The sequence below is a fragment of the Ictidomys tridecemlineatus genome, chromosome 7, assembly GCF_052094955.1.
Source record: "Ictidomys tridecemlineatus isolate mIctTri1 chromosome 7, mIctTri1.hap1, whole genome shotgun sequence".
Lineage (NCBI taxonomy): Eukaryota > Metazoa > Chordata > Mammalia > Rodentia > Sciuridae > Ictidomys > Ictidomys tridecemlineatus.
The window spans coordinates 69,220,102-69,244,953 of record NC_135483.1 but is presented as its reverse complement, the minus strand read 5'-3'; the positions used below and the strand labels follow the sequence as shown (position 1 = coordinate 69,244,953).

General features: G+C 35.0%; 1 protein-coding gene across 11 annotated transcripts in view; it reads right to left on the bottom strand.

Moving 5' to 3' along the window:
* The window catches only part of C7H8orf34 (chromosome 7 C8orf34 homolog), a 499,329-nt gene that overhangs the window by 348,083 nt on the left and 126,394 nt on the right, over window positions 1–24,852 (bottom strand). For all 11 annotated transcript variants that reach the window (XM_078017141.1, XM_078017138.1, XM_040294025.2 and 8 more), the window contains one exon: window positions 11,545–11,717. In XM_078017141.1, coding sequence (XP_077873267.1) covers window positions 11,545–11,717 — 173 coding nt within the window. The remainder of the gene's footprint in view (window positions 1–11,544; window positions 11,718–24,852) is intronic.

The following is a 24,852-nucleotide window of genomic DNA, read 5'->3' as shown; positions in this document are numbered from 1 at the left end:
ACTGAACAAATCTGGTGGACATCACTTTAACCAACCAATCAAACTGAGTGTCACCAATTATGGAGCAAGGTGACATTATATACCTCCTAATATGATACCAAGAGGAAATACATAATATAACCTATAAAGAATTGTTTCCAAAAATGTTTAATAAAGAAATAATTCAAGAAATAAAGATATGGGAACATTTTTTCAAAATAACTAACATGTAGGAAGTCTTCAAAATCCCAATATCACAAAGGAAAACAAAGCCAGAGGACTGTTCTAGATTTCAGAAGTCTAAAGAGACTTGACAATTAAATTCTACACACAATCTTTATTGGACACTAGCTAAAAATGTAATAAATAAATATGCAAACAAAAGCCCATAAAAGATCTTATTGGGAAAATTTGAATATGATATAAAATTATTATTAATATAAAAAACTTTGTGGCATTATGTTAAATGTTTTGATATAATCATTATATTATAGCTATCCAAGAATATATCCTCATTCTTAGGAAATGCATTCCAAAGACTTAGGAAATTGATAAGTGATAATATCTACAACTTATTTTTAAATAGCTCAGCAAACAAAGATTGCAAAATACTAATGAATATGAGTGGAATGTGTATGAATATTAATAATCACTACTCTTAAATTTTCTGTGATTAGAAATTTGTCAATGTATCAAATTGAGGAGAAAAATATATGAAAGCACACACATGACTATTTATTTCATATCTGTCTTCTGTTTCAATTAGGTTCCCCCAACATATAAAGGATTATTGCTGAGATATAAAAATGTACCCCTTTTAAAATAATTTTTAAAATATCTTAATTACTACCCATGTAACTTTAAATAATTAAAGTAACTTTAAATAATTAAAGAAAATTAGTTTTACTCAATAGTAGTTTGGTACATTTGCCAACTTATGGAAAAAGTTTCTTTAGTCCCAGTTTATTGTCATGTCATTTGTATCTGTATCATTTCTATATGTCTTTTAACTGAGAAATAATGTCATGATTTGAAAGTCTACCGTGACTAGTTTTATTCACTGAGAAGTAATACAAAAAAATCACACAATTTTAGTTTTGATTTCACAGTTGATAGATCTAACATGCAAATTGTAATTTACATCTGAAATTATTTTAAATCAAATTATTTTAAAATAACAGTATTTGTGGGTCACTGTGGCCCCATTGCTTTGGATTAGGACAATGGATATACATATTATTTTGACAAATGAACCAAATCTATTTTCAACATGATTAACATTTGTCAATTTATTTACCCTTTCTTTTCTTGCTTTCTTTATCTGTAATGTAGATTATAGTATTTCCTATTTTATAGACAATTTGACAATTTAAAAGGGCTAACATTTGTAGCACTATGGAAAGTAGCTAGATTAATATGCCTGCTGAATAGAGCAACTGAAGTTCTCATTTATGATTTTGTATTTTATACTGTAAACTTAAATGACAACAAAATATTTTATTTACTAATATCTTTTTTTAAGTAGGCTATTTTATTTATTTATTTTTATTGGTTGTTCACAATATTACAAAGCTCTTGACATATCATCTTTCATACATTTGATTCAAGTGGGTTATGAACTCCCATTTTTACCCCAAATATAGATTGCAGAATCACATCAGTTACACATCCACGTTTTTACATAATGCCATATTAGTGACTGTTGTATTCTGCTACCTTTCCTATCCCCCCTCCCCTCCCCTCCCATCTTCTCTCTCTACCCCATCTGCTGTAATTCAATTCTCTCCCTTGAATAATATCTTATGCTTAACAAAATTACTTTGTTTTTATGCAAAAATACAATTATAGTTCTATAGAGATTTTCCCCTTTAGGAATAAATAATAATTCTCCAAGTATTACTGTTTGAAGCAGGTGTTTTATGAAGATTCTGACAAGTTTATTTATTATTATCTACCTGAATTATATACAATAACTAGAAATTACATGTTTCATGCAAAATTAAGATATATAGTATCTTAAAGATGTTATTTGATATAAATAGTCATAAGGCCAATGTTTATTTTCATTCCCATAAAATAACATTGTTTTATAAAGCCAATATATGATCAAAACTTGCCTAGTTACAAATAAATTTATCTTCCTGAATGTAATCTTAGATTTCTACTCCAGGTCCATAACTGTTTTTCTAGATTTGGGGCTGGATGTGCTCTGCTGCATAAACTGTATATTATGTAACACCTCCAAGGAGGGTCTGAGGCTTGACTTTGCTATCAATTACAGCAGTTTTCTATGTCCTTATGTATCAGCATCGCCACTGAGTAGGTTAAATAAAGAATCTACAGTGTTCAGAACGGGTTTTGCTGTCATGAGTTACGAAAACCATTTCAGTTTCCTGAGCAGCTTGAATTTCATAATTACAGATAAGGACTGTGAGGAACACATCCAAACACACAATTGATTGGTTCCCAAATGCTGCTGTTAGGGGAGGAAGATGGGGGCTGAGACTTGATGCTGGAATTTCAGAAGGCAGAAGTCATGTCATTGGAATGGCAATGGGAGACACTAAAAGCTGTCTGGTTGACACTGATAAAGGTGGTTTCAACATGTGGTGGAAATAAGATTCTATTGGGAAAAGATTACAAGTGGAGGGGACAGTGAACCCAGTGAGGAGCCTGGCTGTAAGAACAATGAAAAGCAGAGAGCATTGACAGCTGGGGCCAGGGAGGAGGCTTCCTTTTGTAGAGAGGCATCCCATGAGAGTTTTATGCTGATGGGAATGACCTAGTAGAAGGAATAGAGGGGGGACACAGGGAATAAGCAGCTTGCACAGTGGCTGAGACTGAGCATCTAGAACCAAGTGAGGGGCTTGCTTTGGGTGGGAGTGTGGGCTGCACCCACTTGGGTACAGGTGAGCCAGGCCCACCCGTGGTGCTGGGAGGGCTTATGGAGGAAGAGTCTCTGAACCTCCTTCCTCCATGAAACAGGAAGCAGGGTCATCAGTAGAGAAGAAGATGAGGAGAAGAGTTGGGGATTTAAGGAGAGAAGTGAAGACATGAAATCATTCCCGAGGAAAGTGGATATGTGGATTGTTCAGCCACTGGCAGCAACTTCACCGGGCAGTTCCAGGGTGCACCTGCAGTTGGGATGTCATGAGTTCTGTGGCTCTAGAGAGTGGAGCCACAGGCTCTGCAGCCTTTGCTGGTTTCACCACAGAATGAAAAATTGGATTGTTAAAAGGAAACTAAGACAAAGGAAAAGAGGGACGAGGCAGTATCTTCAAGAGAATGACTACAACAGTGGGCCATGGACAAAAGCTGAAAAAGGAGAAATACAAGGAACGAGGTGGTGGGTCAGGAGCGATGGAAATTTAGCACAATCGAAAATTAGCAGGATGGAAACTTGGCACACCCAAAAGTTGGGTGCCAGAAGGAATGAACAAGGACAAAGGCTGACAGAAGGTGAGATACCTAAAACTGACATTACTAACGGCAGATAATGGTAATGAGAGGTTCAGGATATGACAGAAAGAATGAGTGGGTCAGGCAAGGTGGAGTTCAAGATCAATAATGAGAGTGGGTGAAGGAAAGGAGGGGCCAGATTTGGGGAAGAATCATTGGTGTTTATATTGATTTCACCATGAAGGTAACGATTTAGGGAAAGTGCCTATGTGGGAAAGGGGAATGACCAGGGGATAGTCAAGCATGGCTTCAAGAACATGTGGATGGGGGCTGGGGATGGGGCTCAAGCGGTAGCACGCTCGTCTGGCATGCGTGGGGCCCGGGTTCGATCCTCAGCTCCACATACCAACAAAGATGTTGTGTCCGCCAATAACTAAAAAATAAATATTAAAAAACTTCTCTCTCTCTCTCTCTCTCTCCTCTCTCTCTCTCTCTCTCCCCCTCTATCACTCTCTCTTTAAAAAAAAAAAAAAAGAACATGTGGATGATGATCAGACTGAAAACATGGGATTCTGGTAGTCACGATTCTAGGGAGGAATTTTTTTTTGGGGGGAGGTGGAGGGGAAAGATTCGTCAGGTAAGGTGATAGAGCAAAATCTGTAAGCAGCAGAGAAGCAAAGACTGGTCCTACCTCTTCTCTGGCCCCACAGGCTGAGGATCAAAGAAGCAAAAATAGCACCTTTATGATAAAATAGCCTCAAAATAAAAAGCTTCTTCTCAGCAAAAGAAATAATCAACGAGGTGAAGAGAGAACCTACATTTTGGGAGCAAATTTTTGCCACATGCATGTCAGATAGAGCACTAATCTCCAGGATATATAAAGAACTCAAAAAATGTAACACCAAATAAATAAACTACCCCATCAATAAATGGGCTAAAGAACTGAACAGACACTTTTCAGAAGATGATACACAATCAATCAACAAATATATGAAAAAATGTTCAACATCTCTAATAATTAGAGAAATGCAAATCAAAACTGCTATAAGATTTCTTCTCACGCCAGTCAGAAGAATACAAACAACAATAAGTGTTGAAGAGGATGTGGGGGAAAAGGCACACTCATACATTGCTGGTGGGACTGCAAATTGGTGCAACCAATATGGAAAGCAGTATAGAGATTCTTTAGAAAACTTGGAATGGAACCATCATTTCACTCAGGTATCTCACTCCTTGATGTATACCCAAAAGACTTACAAACAGCATACTAAGGTAATGTGGCCACATTAATGTTTATAGAAGCTCAATTCACAATAGTTGAACTATGGAACTAACTTAGATGCCCGACAATAAATGAATGGATAAAGAAACTGTGGTTTAAATACACAATAGAATATTACTCAGCATTAAAAAAGAATAAAATTGTGACATTTGCAGATAAATGGATGGAGTTGGAGAATATCATGCTAAGCAAAGTAAACAAATTGCAAAAAAACAAAGGCCAAATGTTCTTTCTGATAAGTGGATGCTGATGCATAGTGGGAGGAGGGCATGGGAAAATGGAGAAACTTTGTGCAAAGGGGAAGGTGGGGTAGGGACGTATGGGGGCAAAAAAGATGGTGGAATGAAATGAACATCACTACCCTAGGTGCATGTATGACTGCACAAAAGGTGCAATGCTACATTGTGAACAACCAGAGAAATGAAAAGTTGTGCTGCAATTGTGTACAATGAATCAAAATGCATTCCGCTGTCATATTCCTAATTAAAATTAATTAAATAATTAATAATTTTAAAGAGAGAGGTGGGGGGGAATAGCACTGTTGTGGGCAGCCAGAATGCAGACAGCAGTGGTGAATGAGATAAAGGGAAGAGAGGATTGGGATCTTTCTAAGAGCATCTAAGGGTTCTTAGGGCCTTTATCTGCCCACCCCACCCCCCATCCCTGACACCTTTTCCAGATCTCAATCCTGGAACTCTTCTACAGAGAGAGGCTATAAATCATTTAAGGGCACAGAATTTGGAGCAAGACAGTCTGGCTCAGCCACTTAGGTAACCAACCTTGGAACAGAGAAGCAAACACTCCAGGAGTTGGTTTCCTCATTCCTGCAATAGGGATATTAATCATGCTTTCCTAAAGATAAAGCGAATCTTAGATTTCATCTCACTCCAGTCAGAATGACAGCTATTATGAATACAAACAACAGTAAGTGTTGGCGAGGATGTGGGGAAAAGGTACACTCATACACTGCTGGTGGGACTGCAAATTGGTGCAGCCAATATGGAAAACAGTATGGAGATTTCTTGGAAAATTGGAAATGGAACCACCATTTGACTCAGCTATCCCTCTCCTCAGTCTATACCCAAAGGACTTAAAAACAGCATACTACAGGGACACAGCCACATCAATGTTTATAGCAGCACAATTCACAATAGCTAAACTGTGGAACCAACCTAGATGCCCTTCAGTAGATGAATGGATTAAAAAAATGAATATATATATATATATACAATAGAATATTACTCAGCAATAAAAGAGAATAAAATCATGGCATTTGCAGGTAAATGGATGGAGTTAGAGAAGATTATGATAAGTGAAGTTAGCCAATCCCCAAAAAACAAATGCTGAATGTTTTCTTTGATATAAGGAGGCTGATTCATAGTGGGATAGGGAGAGGGAGCATGAGAAAAATGGAGGAAGGGAAGGGTTAGGGGTTAGAAACAATGGTGGAATGTGATGATCATTATCATCCAAAGTACATGTATGAAGACATGAATTGGTGTGAATATACTTTGCATACAACCAGAGATATGAAAAACTGGGCTCTATATGTGTAATAAGAATTGTAATGCATTCTGCTGTCATATATTAAATAAAAAAATGATTTTAAAAAATGATAAAATGAATCAAGATAGAACACACAGAGCCGTCTCTCAGTGGTAATTTAATAGATCATGTGTTCAAAGAACACCAGGTGGCATCCTGAAGATTTGCATGGCTTCTCTTGAGCCATAATGTCCAACATAACAAGAAAAGGAACATCTTGGGAGGCCCTTATGAAAAAAAGCAGCAGTCAGTATTTCCATTTGATGTTAATACATTCAAAGAATCCATTTTGTTTTGGTTCAGAAGGGTAACTTCTAAACTTGAGTTAAATGGAAACATAAGAGTTTAAATAATTTAGTGGCCAACCTAACCTCAGTCCCATAGGCCTGCCTGTCCTGGTGAAGCCCCTCCCAGCCCCCACCCATCCCACCTCCTGTCCCCAGTCTCCCCTGTGTCCCCAACCTTGCTCATTCTGCTTCACGCTCTGTCCCTGAGCACAGATTGGTAAAATTCGTTTGATCGGCCCTGTGTGCTCTGTGTGGTAGAAAAATGGATGAGGTCTCTCGTGAACTAGATCCTGAGCTTATAGAATGCACCCTCATGGCATTTTAGGAAGAATCTGTCTCTTAAATCTATTTCTTAACTTCAATTAGAAATTAAGTGGCTCCCTTCGTATTGAAGCACAGGGAGTTGAAGAGTTTCATGCTTAGCTGTTGTAATTAGGTTTTTATGTAGAAGAGCTTTTTTTTAAAAAAAAAAACGTCTAAATACTATGTTCTATAATCAATTTAGTGAATGCTCACTTATTAAATGCTTATTATGTGCCTAGCAGTGTGTGCGCTGAATTGCAGAAATAGGACTCTTCTTTTTCTTTTCCTTCTTTTCTTTTCCCTCTTTCTTTCTCATTTCCTGAATGTTAAAGAAGCAAGTTTTTTGAATATAATATTTTTTTTTCTTTCCCATTACTCTTACCCGGTATCTAGCACATTATCTTCTATTAATGTTCAGTAAATATTTAGCAAGTTGATTTTTTTGAACTACTTTTTCATCCTCTTACAAACACATTAAATAAATTCAAAATTAAGGGGATATATATGTCTTCGATGTGATAGATAATAATCTTTGATCTCATTAAAACACATGGTTTGACATTAACATAGCACAGGTCTGGAAGACCTAGATATGGAGTAAGCCTCAAATGTTGCTTAACACACATGAAGTCTATGGATAACTAGTACTGTGTTTTGCAAAATAATTATTAGAACTGGAACATGTCTTTTAACACAAATAAATTACTGTATTTCTAAACACCTTAAAATAAACTTTAAGCCCTATAAAAATGACTTCATTGAAGTCAGTGTATGCTTTATATTTCTAATTTAAAAAGAAATTTGTTAGTCATGAGGTACAAATTTTGTATATTTTGGATATTAAGCCTTCTCTTTTGGATTTCTTTGACAGATTTACCATTATTAATCAATATTTTATACCCTTAAAATTTTCATGTTAGAGTATGTCTAAATTACTAAGTTTGACTTTTCTTTGTCGTATTTTACATTTTTTGTATGATGTCCACAATTGCCAAAAATATCACAATATTAGGGCAATTTCTTTGCTCTTGGTCTTTGCATGTAAAAGAGAACCCTCTCTTTGATCTGCTTTGTTCTTCTTAATCCTGCTTCATTTCCCATCATATGACCTAATACCACTTAAATTTGTGTCATACATTTGTAAGTTGCCTGGTCTGTTTCTCTGGAAGGGAAGCATTTCCAAGCTTCGTTCGCTGGCACATCAAAAGCCATTTTGAGCTTTAAGGAAAGGGAAACTTCCTAACAGGAAGTAAATTTAGTTTCCATAGGGACATTTAACCTACATGTTTAAATAATAAGATTTCTATTAATTATATGGCATATTTAAAATCAAATAGCAGCGCTAAGTTACAAAGCCAGTTCACCAGATCTATAATATTTATGGATATTATTCTTGTTTTAATAAGGTGGTTCAGCTTCAAAGGAGCCTCATTAGGTTTTCAAGGCTTGATGAGCCTATTTACAAATTCACATTAAGATTTAACAAGTCATTTTAGGAAATTCATTACACGGCTATTGCAATGTCTAATTAAGATGGTTTAAAATAAGATTATATAGGATTATGAAAATTTTTGTTTACATTTATTTTTGTAAACATGTGATTATTTTTTATAACTCTTCATGTGCAATGAGTATATATGTTTTCCGACTAACTGGCCAGACAAGCTACAGCAACAATGCAAATAAGTGGTATCTAACAAACACAGGAAGTCTTGAAGCATTCCCCAATACATCCCCCTCACTTTTATAAGCACCCTTTCTTCTCTTGTTCAAGTGTTTTAATTTCTTTTTTTTTTTTTAAAGCTCTCTCAATTTTGAATTTGAAAGTCAAAGAAAGATTAGGTGGGAAAATGTCTATCAACACAAAATACAACATTTTGCATGGAATTTAAAAGATTCACAGAGCTCTTGAGTCCCATCCAGAGACTGGCTAGGGGTCATGGATTCATATTAGTGTCTTCTGTTCTTTTCTGTTAGTTTCTCCATAGTATCCTTGCAACTGCCTTCACTTCAACCAGAGGTGTCAGTTACACATTCCAAAATTGTTGGACCTTTTTGTACAATGCCAAACTTGGGGGAGGAGGGCTAAGGAAAAAAGTTTAATTGACATATATTATTTAAAAAAAAAAACCTCTAGGAAAATATTTCAGGAAAGTTTCTACCCATAAGACTCTCAAGGTTTAGTATAACATCTATTTAATTCTCTTTAAGAGTGACAATTCAGCCCATCTTGTTTCTATCATTCTGCATGAAAGGGAAAGTTGGCTACTTGCCAAAGATGGAGTATTGTAATAACAACAATTCAGAGAAAAATATGAACAATAGATGGTAGGAAAAAAATGTGTAAGGGATACGGGCCACAACTAAAGACAGACAATAAGTGAATAAGCTGGTGAATAAGCTTTACCTTGCAGATGTCAAGTGACAGTCCTTACCTCCATCACTCCTGTAACAGATGCCTATTGACAACAACCATATGCAAGACCCAGTGGGAGAAAGAAACATGGATGAAGTCAGGCTTGAAAATCAAATTTTCTTTGAGGAGTCTAGAATATCATTCAGCCTGCTAATGCTTAAGGCTGCTAAATTATTGCACATGTTCATTACTATTTAAGGGGAAAGACTAATATTATAGGTACAGACTCAACAGCCATTAAAAATTTATCTACAACACTTTCTTATTCATCCAAATCAAACCGAATTCTGTGTGAGTTGGTAGCAAAAACACAGGAATCCTGTCTTGAATTAGAAAAAGGGAGAAATGTAGTTTCTAACAGAATTTACCACTGTTCTCTACATGGAATTCAGATGTGCACATAATTTTTTCTGCTCTAATGGAACATCAAGGTAGAACTTCACCACTTTCTTATGTTCATAGGTATGTCTGAACCCATAACTTAAAGACAAAGAAAAATTAAAGTGAAAGCAACTTTCCAAGACAAATATTTGAAAGCTCTTCATAGACTGCATGCCTATAATCTCAATGACTCAGGAGGCTGAGACAGGAGGGTTGCAAGTTCAAAGCCAGCCGCAGTAACTTAGTGAGGCCCTGAGCCACTTCAGGAAACCCTGTCTCAAAATTTAAAAAACTAACTAAATAAAAGAAGAATGGAGATGAGCCTCAGTGGTTAAGCACCTCTGGTTTCAATCCCTAATACTACTACTACTACTAATGATAATAATGAGTTTTCTGAGGAAGGGATTCAATTAGGATTGCAGAAAGGGATTCAATTAGGATTCCCCTTTATTCAGCATTCCAAAGAGAATAAGAGCCTCCTCACTGAGGCTAGGAAGAACATAGAAGCAGTAAGATAGCCCTGATTATTATTATGATTAAATAAAAGCAAAATGAAAGCTGACATTTCTCTATTTTACATTTAAGAACTAAATAGCTACCAATGAATAAAGATAAAGGTCTAGTGGGTGTTATAAGTCTTATATTAAAAATAAAATTACCCTCATTGATAGGTGAAATTGATCTGGCATTTCACAGAAGAAGATAAATGGATTTTTAAAAATGTTTTTCTCCTCTTTATATAGGACACTTCAACTATTTATATAATTTAAAAGTTATTTCTCATGGAAATAGAATCAATTTTCTATATGCCTGAAGCACATTAATGAGTATTTTGAACTTCTTTCCCTCCAGCCAAGTGATAAGTCAAAGCAAAGAACCTCTGAAAGCTATTACATTGTAGAAAATAGTTTTCTCTTTGAGGAAAAAAAGTATGAACTGCTGCTAAATTTAACAGAGGCAATACCAAGTTAGTGTGGCTGATCTGTGCATAGGAGCAAGGTTTTCGTGGTGGTCAGCTAATGACACAGAAAGTTCCTATTACAAGTTCCTGGTACATTTTAATTATGAATATTCAAATCTGTTTTCTCAATTTGGTGTCAGCCAGGCCTCCCATAATGCTTTCCACCTCAACTTCCTTGAAGTTTTCATTTTGCTTTGAGTTGCACTCTCAAAATGATATTACAAAAACAAGATAATGTTGAATATGCTCTACCTAATAAATATGATCTGGACATTCCAACATCACTTCACTTGTATCAGAATAAGGATGCTTAAGGCAAATTTGCCACCATTTGGGCATCAGGGCTTCTGAGTAAGAGTTATATGTACTTGCAAGTTTATAATAGTTTAAAAAATTAAATAAATTACGGATAATTATATTCGATCATAGTTTTCAACGATAAACCTAAATAGTTCTAAACCAAGATTTCTATCTTCTTATATTTCACATTTACTCTACTTCTTACAGTATATTATGCATTTAAGTTTTCTTCTTCCTGATGATGAACTACATCATGCTAGTACCTCAGGAATCCCCTCTCCAAGTCTTAGCAGCCAGCCACTTGCTGCCCAGTGTTATAGCTGGTCTTGACTAACAGCTTATAACCTTGAAATTATTCTCCCTTTTGGTTTTAGTAGCAAAGAGATGGTAACCATCTAGTTGTGAAGAAAAACACCCAAACCAAAAGCAAGCCTAATGACACTCTAAGTTGACACGTAAAACTATGTATTTATTATATATGATGTTTTGAAGTACACACACACACACACACACACACACACACATATCCTGGGAAAGTTAAATCTAGCTAAATGTTTTGTCCCACAGGAAGCTTACCAATTTTCCATATAAAATTACTATGAGGTATCTCATCAAAATCCTGCACTTGGGTTTATTGTCCAATCATCTTTTAGTGGCCAGTCATAGAATCCTGGAAGGCATCTCTTCTTACCTTCCTGCAGGGCTAGAGCCACTGTCTTCGCTTTCCCATTGGTCATTTTTACTTCTTGGAACTGGGGGCTGCAGCATTTCAGCAGCTAGTGGATCAGCATCGTTTTCTTCTCTACCAATCCATTCTCCGATCACTCGGGGCCTCAGGAGAGAAGAATTGAAAGCCACTGTTTCCTGAAGAGAAGAAAAGAATGTGCTGCTTTAGATGGCTTTTTCTTGTTCACGGACAACAGGAAAATAACCCTGCCTAGAGGGTTGGCTGCTCACTCAAACCAAAATGTTCTTTTCTTTCTTCTGAATTGACATAAAACTTCAGTTCTCCTCATCTCTACTCAACTGCTTGTTCTGTGTGGTTTATGCCAATTCCTGAGAATCACTGTGATACAGGATTTAGTAATAAAATCTTGGATTTGGATTTGGAAGGCTACACATGTGTTCTCAGACGAGAATTAGGACCAGCATTCCTGGTAGAAGGAGGAGGTTGCTTTAGGGCCCACAGATTGAGAGCTTGGTGTCACTCCTGGGAAATGGTACATAATTTCTCTGGAAGAAATTGGGTTGGAGTCAACAAAGTCAAGAGGCAATAGGGCCAGATGGGCACATCATCTCCAATTGTGGAGCATCCTGGACTTTTAAAGATCCAGTAGAGGTTTGAAGCAGGGCAATGTCAGTGAGAGGTATGTCATACTAATTCAAAAAATGTTAATATCTTTTCATAGATTTAAAATGAAGTAACTCATTCAACTGAATGACTTGGACATGATTCAGCTATAAAAATTGTATTACATGAAGATACTGAATATATGTAATTGCTAGGGATATTTTAAGTGAAAAAAGGATAAATTAAAAAGAAATACATATATATTGATCTAATTTTTGTTTAGAATTCATATGGACTGACATCCATCATTCATTCATTCTCTAATGTTCATTGAATCTTAGTATGTGCAAAAAAACTGTTCTTTACTAGGCAAAAATTGAGTAAAACCAAAGTTTTATAAAGGTTTTATTTGAAGGGAGGAATTGAGGGTGATCTTAAACTTTTGACTTGGTATTTCTATGTCTTTTCAACATTTTATGATAAATAGAATCTGGTGATTTTGAAAATATTTTGATCTAAGAAACACATGCTTTGTTTAAATTATGTCTAATGATAAGTTTTAGTATTAGAAGAGTCTTGAACAATTCTGAAAATTTAGATCTTGTGTTCTGAGTCTTTACAATTCACAAATATACAAATCCAATACATGATACAACAAAAATAATAATATCATATGTAATATAAGGTATAGATAACAAATACAATTTCAAAAGCTGCCTATAAAGAATGATGTAGATAATATTTGATAAGAATTTCTCCAAGTGAGAATAAGTAATAAAAAGTAGTTGGATACCTAAATATTGTTTCAGCCTATAAAATATAGTAGATGTACTTTAATAAGAGTGTGTAACTTAACAAGTAATTTGAACTCTCTCTGCACTTATGTTCCCTGAGTTAGGAAAACAAAGAACTCCCGTAGATTTCAGCTGTGAAATCATGCAATTAAATTAATGTTTTGAAATAACTATGAAGTCATATTTATCTACCAAAATTGAATGTCATTTGAAATAAAGGAATTTAAAATTGAGTATATTGGTAAAAGTTAAATCTGCATTTGCTTTTCAAAGCTGATTAGGGAAAAGACATTTTTCAGAACTTAAAAAATGAACATATTTACAGAGGCAGAATCTAGGTTGGGCTATTTGAAATGTTATTCTCTGAATTGTATTTCATCCAACTATAAAATTTGGTAATGGGAATTATTAAATCTACTATAGCAAATGAATTCATAAGTAAGAGTGAAATCATAAAAATTCTGGGTATATGCTAAATATAATTATTTATGGACATGGATTCTATTCAGACCATTTCTATGCATATATCTGGAAGAGGTAACCAGAATTGCTGCAAAGGTTGAGTTGGGTAAGGAGAGATGTTTGGTAAACAGTATGGGCAGAGGAATAGAACAGGAAATTGATGGTGTGGTTTATCAATCTATGAAGTTTTATTTTATAAGTAATGTATCAGAAAGGTGAGATAATGAATTTGATGTTATTCATTTTATTTACATAATGGGGAAGGATTTGTTTTGAAGGTTTATCCTGCTATTGGCTCACAGGAGCCTAAGGACTTGTACAAAGAAAGTACCAGTTACAACAACAGAATAAATAAACTTAGATGCCATAAAACAAAGAAGAAAGAAAGAGGCTGTAAAGTTGGGTATGACCAAAAACTTGTGAACTGCAGAGAATCAGAAATAACTCTGCAGTTACTTGCTAGGAAATTAAATAAAATGATAGACTCCACTGCTGGTGGAAAGTAGAGTGCAGAGAGGAGGATAAATGGTTTGGTATCCAGGATATTTAACTCCTCTGGCAACAGAAATTTAGTGAGAAATAGCTGACAAGCAAGGCAATAAAAAGTCACAGAATCTTGGAGTGAGTTTTTAGCTGGTAGTTAACTGAGATATGGTGTTGCTAAATAAGAGACTAAATTAATGCCTTTGGCTTTGCAATATCGTGGTTGGTGAAAGCTGTGAAATGGTAAGGAAATTATCATGGGAGGCTTGAAAAATGAAGACTAGTGTTATGTGGTGTTAAAATATTTGATAAAACTGTCATCTGTGGATGATACTTGGAAGAGAGAAAGCATTCCTAATAGTCTTTCAAAATTGATAATGGAGACATCCAGGAAAAATATGATAAACATCATGTAATTTGCTTTCAGCTACATATATGTTTCTTCAAGAAATAAATGAGCTCACAAAGTAACTGGCCAATTTGCAAGTAAAATTTAGAGCAAGTGTTAATAGTCTGGCCAAGTTTCTCATCTCTGGCCTTTCCAGACATCTAAAGATCTTTAAACTAATACAAATCCTATGCAAATGTTACACTCAAGGCTCTGCCAGATAAATTAGGTCTCAGGGTAAAGAAGAAATTCATACTATGGGTATGGGACCCTTTATTCAAACCTTTAAAAAAATTAAGATGGTGTTTATTAAGGCTGTTCACAACACCTAAAATGTCAACTAAGTCTGGAAACAGAGGCACGTCTTGAAAAGAATTATGAATATGGTTTGGCTACAAGAATGGAAGAGAAATCAAAATATACAGGAAACCAGAAAATTATTTGAGAGAGTTGGAGTCATGGAAAATACCAGCCTGGAGTAAAATAAAGGAGACTACATTTTATATTGAAGATATAAAAAGTCCTCTGAGACCCCATTTTGCCAGACAGAAAACAAGCTGAGGAAGTTGCTCCAAGGCATCTTTTCCAGTGCTCTCTTGAGGTTAATAAAAAAGAAAAAGAAGAAAAGAAAATTCTAGAAGGGAAGCCAGGAGCAGTGAAACAAATAAATGGGGACTCCAAGGGAATCCAGATCTGACTCCTTGGATACTATTAAGGAACAGCCCACTCTGCCTACTCCTTGGGACAGGAAGAACTGATGACATTTGCCCAGCAAAATTTCAGAGTTGCTCTGAATCAGGGATTCTATAAAGTTCCCATTTTTCTTCTTTTCTAATGGCAATATGTAATATGGTTATCTCATGTGGGCTCTATCACATAATGGAAAATAAGAAACAAAACTGTCGCCATTCACATCTATTCATTATTTACAGAAAAATCAAGAGATTTTGGAGACAAGTTATAAGTTAATGTGAGGCAAGCAAGCTTGCACTGGATTTAATATAAAATTTAACAAATCATTTTCATTCCTATATGCTATATAATGTAGATACCATTTATTCTAACAGCCAAAAAAAAGGTTGCCTAGGAACCAGTTTAATAAAAATTTGCATAATATCCTTTTGAATGCAACCATTTGGCTTTATTATAAAACATTATGAAATTTAATTAAAATATATGAATTGAATGTTCATATATAGAATGACTGACTTAAAAATGTAAAGATGTCAGTTCTCCCATATTGATCTACACCATATTGTAATGTTGTAAAATTGCTCACTGAATCCATCGGAAGCCATTTTTCATTAAAATTTTGGATGGCAGAGAGTGTTGGCAAGAATCAGGAGAAAAATATTATCACAAATTGTTGGTAATATAAACATATACAAACATTTTGGAGAAGAATTTACATTATCTAAAAAAAAATAAAAATGTATATGATGCACATGTCCTATTAACAAGAAAGCATACCTGAAGGAAACTATTGCTTATACAGGCAAGAAATGTGTATGATAGTCTATAGCATCATTTTTTGGTAAGAGCAAATTGCAAAAAAAAAAAAATGGTTCTTGTTGTAAGACACCCACCATTTATATAAAATTTAAAATTTGGATACAAAACTAGGAAATGTATACATAGGAAAGTGTGTCTTTGTGTCTGTGTGTGTGTGTGTGTCTGTGTGTGTGTGTGTGTGTGTGAGAGAGAGAGAGAGAGAGAGAGAGAGAGAGAGAGAGAGAGAGAGAGAGAGAATGACAAGAGAATAAAAAGCAAGAGAATAAAATTAAAATTCAGGCAGAATGATGTAGGCTATCATTGGGTTGGCTATACTACACAGGCTTTCAGCTACATCAGTAATGAGTTATTCTTTAACTGCATGGTAGATACGTAGATATTCATTGTATTATGATTTACAAGAGAACATATGCTAGGTTAGCTGAAGTTCCATTAATCTGGTTGTGGATTTTCTTTCCCTTTGGATTGAGGTAAATTTTCATTCCTCAGTTAGCTTCCAGACATCTCTTGGCCAATTGATGTTGCTTATCATTTCAGTAAGAAAATGAAAGCAATCAGAAGAGACTTTGCTAGTCTTCATACTACCAAGCCAGCAGCACCAGCTACTAGGCATCATATCTACAGTTACTTGTGAACAGTCATTTATTTCTTCTTTTCTGAAATCTGACATACAGAAGGTTCTCAAAAAAGATTTGTTGAGTAAATGAAAGAATGACTAAAGTTGAAGTGATAAATGATTCAACAATGCATTATGAACATTATTAGTCACCTGGGAAATATAAATCAAAACCACAATAAAATGCCACTTCACACTCATGAGATGGTTGGGTAACTTCAAAGCAGGCGATAATGAGGAACAGAAAAACGTGGAGAAAATCGAACCCTTACACTTTATAAAATAGTGCCCCCATTAGAGAAAACATTTTAGTAATTCTTTAAAAGTTAAATTTGGAGTTACCATTTGGTTCAGCATTCCATTCCTAGGTATATATCCAAGAGGAATGAAAACCCATGTCCATACAAAACTTGCATATGAATGTTCCTAAAAACATTATTTCTAAAAGCTGAAAAAATACAAATAGCTCAAATGTTTATCAATGAATGAATAAACAAAATGAGGTATAGCCATTCAAAGGAATATTATTCAGAAAGAAAATGAAGGGAGGGGCTGGAGATGTGGCTCAAGCGGTAGCGCGCTTGCCTGGCATGCGTGCGGCCCGGGTTCAATCCTCAGCACCACATACAAACAAAGATGTTGTGTCCGCCGAGAACTAAAAAATAAATATTAAAAATTCTCTCTCTCTCTCTCTCTCTCTCTCTCTCTCTCTCTCTCTCTCTCTCTCCCTCTCCTCTCTCACTCTCTCTTTAAAAAAAAAGAAAATGAAGGGAATACTGAGGCTTCTCTACAACATGGGTGAATCTTGAAAACATGCTAAGTGAAAGAAGACAGTCCCAAAAGACTACATATTGTATGGATGCATTTATATGAAATTTCCAGAATACACAAATCTAGAGAGATAGAAGGTTGTTTAGAACTGAAGAGATAGAGGGACTTGGAGGAATTGCTAATGGGTTCAGGGTTTCTTGTGGGGGGGGGTGATGATGATGTAAACTTGGCCATGTGCAGTGATACATGCCTGCAATCCCAGCAGCTGAGGCAGGTTGATCACAAGTTTGAGACCAGCCCCAACAACTTAGCAAGGCCCAAAGCAACTTAGTGAGACCCTGTCTCAAAATAAAATTTTTAAAATAAAAAGGGCTGGTAATGTGGTTCAGTAGTAAAATGCCCCCAAGTTCAACCCCAGTACCAAAAAGAAAAAAAAAATGTTAAACTTAGGTTATGGTGATGATTTCACAACTCTGTGAATATACTAAAAAACCACTAAACTATACATTTTAAAGAGGTGAATTTTATGATGTGTAAATTATATCTCAATAAAGTTGTTAAAATAATACATTAAATCTGTTTTCAGATTTTTCATTTTATGGTACAATATAAAAAGGCATGGATTTTGAGTTAGACTGTTGTGGTATCAGAAGCCAGGAGATGAGGATTTATTCCAAATCCACCAAGGACCAGAGGTGAAATCATTTAATCATTCTAACATCCATTTCTTTATTTGTGAAACAGAAAAAGCATAACTATCTCATGAGACTGTTGTGAAAACGAAATTCAAAAGCCTATCAAAATGTATTGAACATGTCTGCCAGCAATCAAAGGTGCCCAATATCATCCCTCCTTCGTTTCTGCACCCTCCCACACATGACCTAAAACTTTTTACTCTTTATTGTGGATATTTTCACACTGATGCAAGGCTAGAGAGAATGATAAAATGAACTCCTTTGTACTTGCACATATTTTCATCAATTATCAACTCATGGGTGAATGCACTTCACCTTTGTCTTCCCCCTCATCTCTTCCACATTCCCCTTCCTTGTCCTGATTATGTCAAAGTAAATCCCATTCATCATATCGTATCACTTGTAAATGTTCCAGTGTGTTTTTCTAAAAAGAGCACAGTGTCTTTTGGTAAGTAAATGCAATACCATTATCTTACCAAACCATAAATCAACCATTATTATTTAATATCTACAGATATTCAGTTTTCTAATTTCCCTGATTATCTCCTTGGTGGCACAAGTCAGTATCTAAATAATATTTCACATGTTGTAACTGACTAGAAGTCTTTTTTATTTATTTTAATCGATAGATTCTCTTCCTCTGCTTCATTTTTCTCATGTAATCCTTTGTTGGTCAAAGACCTGAGTTTGGGAGCTTTTTATGCTGTAAGTTTTGCACACTGCATTTATTCCCTTTTGCATCCCTGTGATGTGGTTGGAAATGTTCCTCTGCCCTCTGTAATTTCTGCAAATTAGCACTTAGATCTGGATGAAAGTCTGTTGTTGTTTTTGTCTTTGCCAACACTACTTCAGAGAGAAAAGCTCTAGTTTCATCCAGAGTGGGCTCATAATGTCTCAAGGACTCTCCTTCACATTGATGTTGGCAGCATTGATCATTTTGCTTAGATTCATTAATTCACCAACAATTGCCGAAGGGCCATTATCTAATTTTATAATTCCATGCTCATTTATTTACTGGAATATTTTTGAAAAGAGGAACTTCCTGTCGTTATATAGTTGCTTACCCTGAAGTAAATCTGTACAGAAAAGATGCAGATTCAACATTTTTTTTTCTTTCCTTTTACCAGTTTTTTAAAATAATAATTTTGGACCCCTGACATCTCCAAAGACAACAGGTTTGGGAGATGAAAATATAGACATAAACATTAATGATACAACTCACTACACTACAGTTATTCTTACTCATTTTCAAATTTTTTCAACTCTTACTGGTGGGAGATGAATTTAGCTGGCTCCTGAGTTTCTTTGATACAATCTTAGTGATCTTTGACAGACTTCTTGCTTTCCAGTAAGGACAAGATACAGCTTTTTTTTTTTTTTTGTACATTCCATGCTCCAGACCTGGAATTAGCCATTATTCCAAGGACCCCTGATTCCTTTCAATATGAAATAATTTTTATAGATTAGAATCTTGGCATTAGGCGTACTAATAATTGAGTTGATATATAGCATGAAGCTAGGAAATATGTATTTTTTTAATATTGCTAAATAATTCAGACTTACAGAAAGTTGCAAAAAGAAAGAAAAACAACAAAGAAGTCCTGTACATCCTTTTTCTGGACTGCCCAAGTGTTTATTATTGATTCAATAATATCAATAATGTTGGTTGATATTTTCCATTATAATTTTGGCTAACATTTTAACATTTACATATACATGAATCCTTCTATTTACAATTTTCAAATGTTTTCTGATGATTATATTCAAGGTATGCATTTTTGGACACAATAACACAGAAGTGAGATATTCGTTTCATATCAAGGGCACAGGATGTTGATTTTTCCCATCACTAGTGTATGAACCCTGATCACTAGGTTAAGGGTATCATCCAATTGTTTCTTATATAAAATCGTTACTTTTCTCTTGTTAACCAATAAGCACTTTCTGGGTAGAAGAGGCATAACTTTGAGAATAGGTAGATATCCTGAAATTCATCAAAATTTCACCTTCTAATTTTAGCACCCTTTGTTGACCCTTACCTGCATCAATTATTATGATGTTTGCAAATTTGTGGTTTTCTGATCATATCCAGTATTGAATTCTTAAGGATATAGAGATATCTACTATTTGCAAGTAGAATTACAGAATTTTTTTTAAATTTGTTGAATTTACATATTTATTTCAGTTCCACCTGCCAAAAAATTTTAATTCTTAAGGATACCATCAGAATTTCTTTGATTTATCACACAAAACATAGACAACAATCTCATTATAATGACATCAACACTATAAACTAACAACAGGTACTATAAACCATTTGAGAGTGAATTGGAAATCCTCAGAGCTAAACCCCTGGAGATAAGCAAGTCCCTGCTTATAATGACTTGGACTAATTCATCTCAACGTGTTTATGCCATCAGCCTGAAAGACAGTTGTGCTCATTTTTTTTCATTTTGCTTTTGATTATAAGAAATTACTGTTTCAAGATGAAACTTTGTTTTAAATTATAAAAAAAATATTTTAGAAGTTCCAAATGGTTCTAATGGTCACATGTGAATGGACATCCAAAATTTTAAGAAGTCAATATTTTATCCTTATTCTTTCTTCTCTATACCTTTCCTTATTTCTACTCTTTATCCTATACCTTCCCTTCTGCCATAGGTAACTTTAAAAAAAATTATGTATATATGAAAGTATGTGTGTGTGTGTCTGTGTGTTGTACAGTTTGACAAGTTTTGCTATTGATTTTGGTTTTAATCTAAGTGAATATGCAAGGATCTTTTCACTATATTCAATTAGATGAATGGTAGTACACTACAGTCACATTTCCTCTCTTTGTCTTTGTCACTTAAAAATATATCCTGGGGATCATTCCATATTATAAGATACTATTTTTCATTATTACAGCTGTATAATTCTCTATTGTGTAGATACACTAAAATGGATTCAGTATTCTTTTAACGGACATTTGATTGTTTTCACCCTTTTGCTATTAAAACAGTTTGACATATATGGCCACATGTATAAATCTTTTCATATTTTTCTGGGGTGTCCTTGAAATTCTAAAAAAAATAGGATTATTTAATCCAAGGATAATTGCACATCTGATGTCACCCAACATGCCCCTTTGTGGTGTTTGTGCCACTCTGCATTCCCACCAGCAATGTGTGAAAGTGCCTTTCCCCAAAGCCTCCTCAATGGCATTTGCAGGGAAATGGATGGCATTAGAGCAGATTATGCTAAGTGAAGTTAGCCACTCCCTAAAAAACAAATGCTGAATGTCTTCTTTGATATAAGGGAGGGCGACTCAAAACACAGCAGGGAAGAAGAGCATGAGAAGAAGATTACTATTAAGCAGGGATGAGAGGTGGGAGGGAATGGGAGAGAGAAGGGGAATTGCATGGAAGAAGGAAAGAGACCCTCATTGTTATACAAAATTACATATAAGACGGTGTGAGGAGAAAGGGGAATAAAAGAGAGAAATGAGTTACAGTAGATGGGGTAGAGAGAGAAGATGGGAGGGGAGTAGAGGGGAGGGGGATAGTAGGGGATAGGAAAGGCAGCAGGATACAACAGACATGGCAGTATGTATTAACCCATCACATGGATGGGTAACCCATGTGATCCTGCAATCTGTACCTGTGTTAAAAATAAGAATTCATAACCCACTTGAATCAAATGTATTAAATATGATATGTCAAGATCATTGTAATGTTTTGAGCAACCAATAAAAAAACTACTAAAATAATCATCAAAAAAAGTGTTTTGAAAAACTTGGAGATTTCTGTAAACCTGATTGATAAGAAGGGGTGTTTAATTTGCATTTTTCTTATTTTAAACAAGACTGGCATCTTTTCATGTAGTCAAGAAGGATTTCCCCCCCTGTGAACAGACTCTCATTCAGTTTTAGTGGAATTCAGGTATTTTTATTCTCTCTCTTTAGAAGCACCCTATAATTATAATACAAAGCTTTGTCTGTGATATAAGTTTTAGTATTTTTCTTTGATTGTCTCTTCCCACATTTTATTTTTGAAAAATAGGTTCTTCACAACAAACAAGAACCACCCTGACAGAACACATAGTAAAACATTTCCTATTTCCCTTAATAGACGTGTTACTTGTTAAAAATCAAACATATAACCAACCAAAATAGCATATAAAATAGTTCTATGGATTTTTTTCCCTACTTCCAAAAATACCATGTGTTGGGTACATGGATCACACATGAGTGCACAAGAGACTTTGGAACACAGAAGAAAAGCAAGACAAAAGGGTCAGAGTGATTTAGTACGCTCTGTTAGATAGCAGAAATCCCCAAACCATTCAATTCTCCAAAGTAATGACAAAACAAAACAAAAAAAGCAACAAAATCCAGATTTGTTTGTCCAGGGAAAAATTAACAGAAGGTGAATGGCAATACAAAAATATCTGGTGAAAAGACATCCTTACTTCAAAGAAGTTAACATTTCACCCCTTGTACTGGTACATTTAATAAAACCACCATCGAGGGGCTAGATGGCCTTTGGCACATGATTTTTTCTGCACTGAATTCCAATATCACCCTCTTGGCCAGCCTGAAATAAATTAGAACAGGCTTGCTTTGACCCTCTTAACTTTTTAGAGAGGCAAAATAATAAAATAGTTAAGAGAATGGCTTTGGGGCTTCAGTCTATTCAGATCTGAGTTTGGCAATAAATTATCTATGTCTGTAAATTTGCTCAAGTTGCCAAACTCTGTGGACATCAATTTTCTTATGTGTAAGATGAAGATATCAGGAGCTTTGTCGCAGGGCTGTGGAGCATGTGTGTGAACGTGTGGTTTAAGCCCTTACACAATGCTCATCACACTATGTGCTCCTTAAACCATCTTTCCTCTTCTGCCTACTCAGTCTTCCCCCAGTCACATATTTAAACTTTAAGCTGAAACACTCTAAACAAGACCATGACACTGTCTTAACCCTTTTTCTAGATTAATAACACATTAAATCAGGTCTTAATAAAAAGTCTTGATAGTGGTGGGGGAAAAATGGGAATAGTCCATAAAAAAGAACAATTTAAAGATAAGAACAAATATTTAGTGAGCTCTGGATAATTATTTACATTGCCCTTATTTACCCACCATTTAGCATATTCCATACAATAGCAGGCACTATGGGAAAAGATGGCTAATAATAACAAGAACAGTTATTACTCCAGTGATTATTCTGGACCAGGAGCCAAAACAATAGGAAATAATGAACATAACTCACTGCAGAGGCTGAGAGTACAGAGTCTGGAACAGCAAATTTCTGGGTTTGGATTTTAGCTTTTCCACTTACTATGGGACTGAGGGGAGCTTATAAGACTCTAAGAGTTCCTGTTATTCTGTATGTTCAACTGGGGACTCATAGTTTCCATCCCATAAATACAACTGTTAAGAGCTTGGGTTCTAGAGTTAACTTACCTTGGTTTGTGTTCCATTTCTTTTATTTTCTATCTATATAATATTTGGTAAATTTCGTATCTCCTTTCTGTCCAAATTTCTCATTCATCAAGTGGCAATAATAATCCCTATTTCACAGGGCATTAGTAAATACTGAACAAGATAAATGAGATAAATCATTTAGAATAGTGACTGGCACATAGAAGGTTCTCAATAGTGTCAGCTATTTTTATTGATATAAATGGATAAACTATATGAAATAGTTCCCCAGGGTCTAAAATACAGCACACACTAAATAGTACATTATTATTCATGATGTCTATTATCATTATGCATCTGTTTAAAGATTCAAGAACTAGAAAGTCAACCTCACTATCATTCAACATGGAATGAATGATAACAGTATTTCTGATGAGTTTTCTAAAATATATGTGGACTTCCTATAGCTCTAAATCCTCCAATATATATTTTTTTCTTAAGCTAGAAAGAACATCCTCTCCTTCACTATTGAGATTTCCAGTGAAATTGTTCTAACAGAAATTTGCTTTTGCATTAAAACATCTGTCTAGGTCGGTGGACATTACTGTAAGAATTCCTGTTAAAGTAATGGTCTTATTTAGTCAAAGTATAGATACATTGTAGTAAAAGCAAATGTACTAAAGCACTAAATGCATGTATTTATTTGTAATTAAATATGCATAATATAAAATTAATATCACAACCACTTTTAAGATATCATTCAGGTGCACTATATGTATTCACATTATTGTTCAGTCTCTGGGCCTACCAATGTTGAGCAGACATCTTTCATCTTGCAAAATAAATTCTATAGTTATTAAAAAACTGCTCCCCATCTCCCTTACACCCAACCCTTGACAACTACCTTTCTGTTTCTGCATCTATAAATGTGACTACTTTACCTCATATATGTGATATCTTATGATATTTGTCTATGACTGGTTTTTTTCATGTAACCCAGGTCTTCAAGGTTCACACAAGTTGTATATGTGACCATATTTTCTTCTTTTGAAAAATGGATCATATTCCATTGTGTGTGTTCACTGCATTTTTCTTATGACTTCATCTTTCAATGAACATTTGGGTTGCTTTCTCCTCTCGCCTATTGTGATCAATGCTGCTATGAACACGAATATCCAAGTATGTATTAGAGATTCTACTTTCAATGAGTTCTTCATCCATGCCTCTAGTATAGCACAACATCTTAGACTGAGTAATTTAAATAACAAGAGAAATTTATTTCTCATGTTCCAGAGGCTGAGAAGCCCAAAATCAAGATGCCAGAAGATTTAGTGTCTGGTAAATACACGTTGTCTGCTTCCACAATGGAGCTGTCTTGCTGCTCACTTGAAGGAGAGGATGAACAATGTGTCCTCATATGACACAAGCCAAGCAGGCTCCCAAAGCACTTTTATAAAGAAACTAATCTTACTCTTGAGGGGAACAACTTGTGACCTACTCTATTTCTGAAGGTCCTGTTCTTAATATCATTACATTGGAGATTAAGTTCTAACATGACTTGTGGAGGGAAACAAACATTAAAATCAT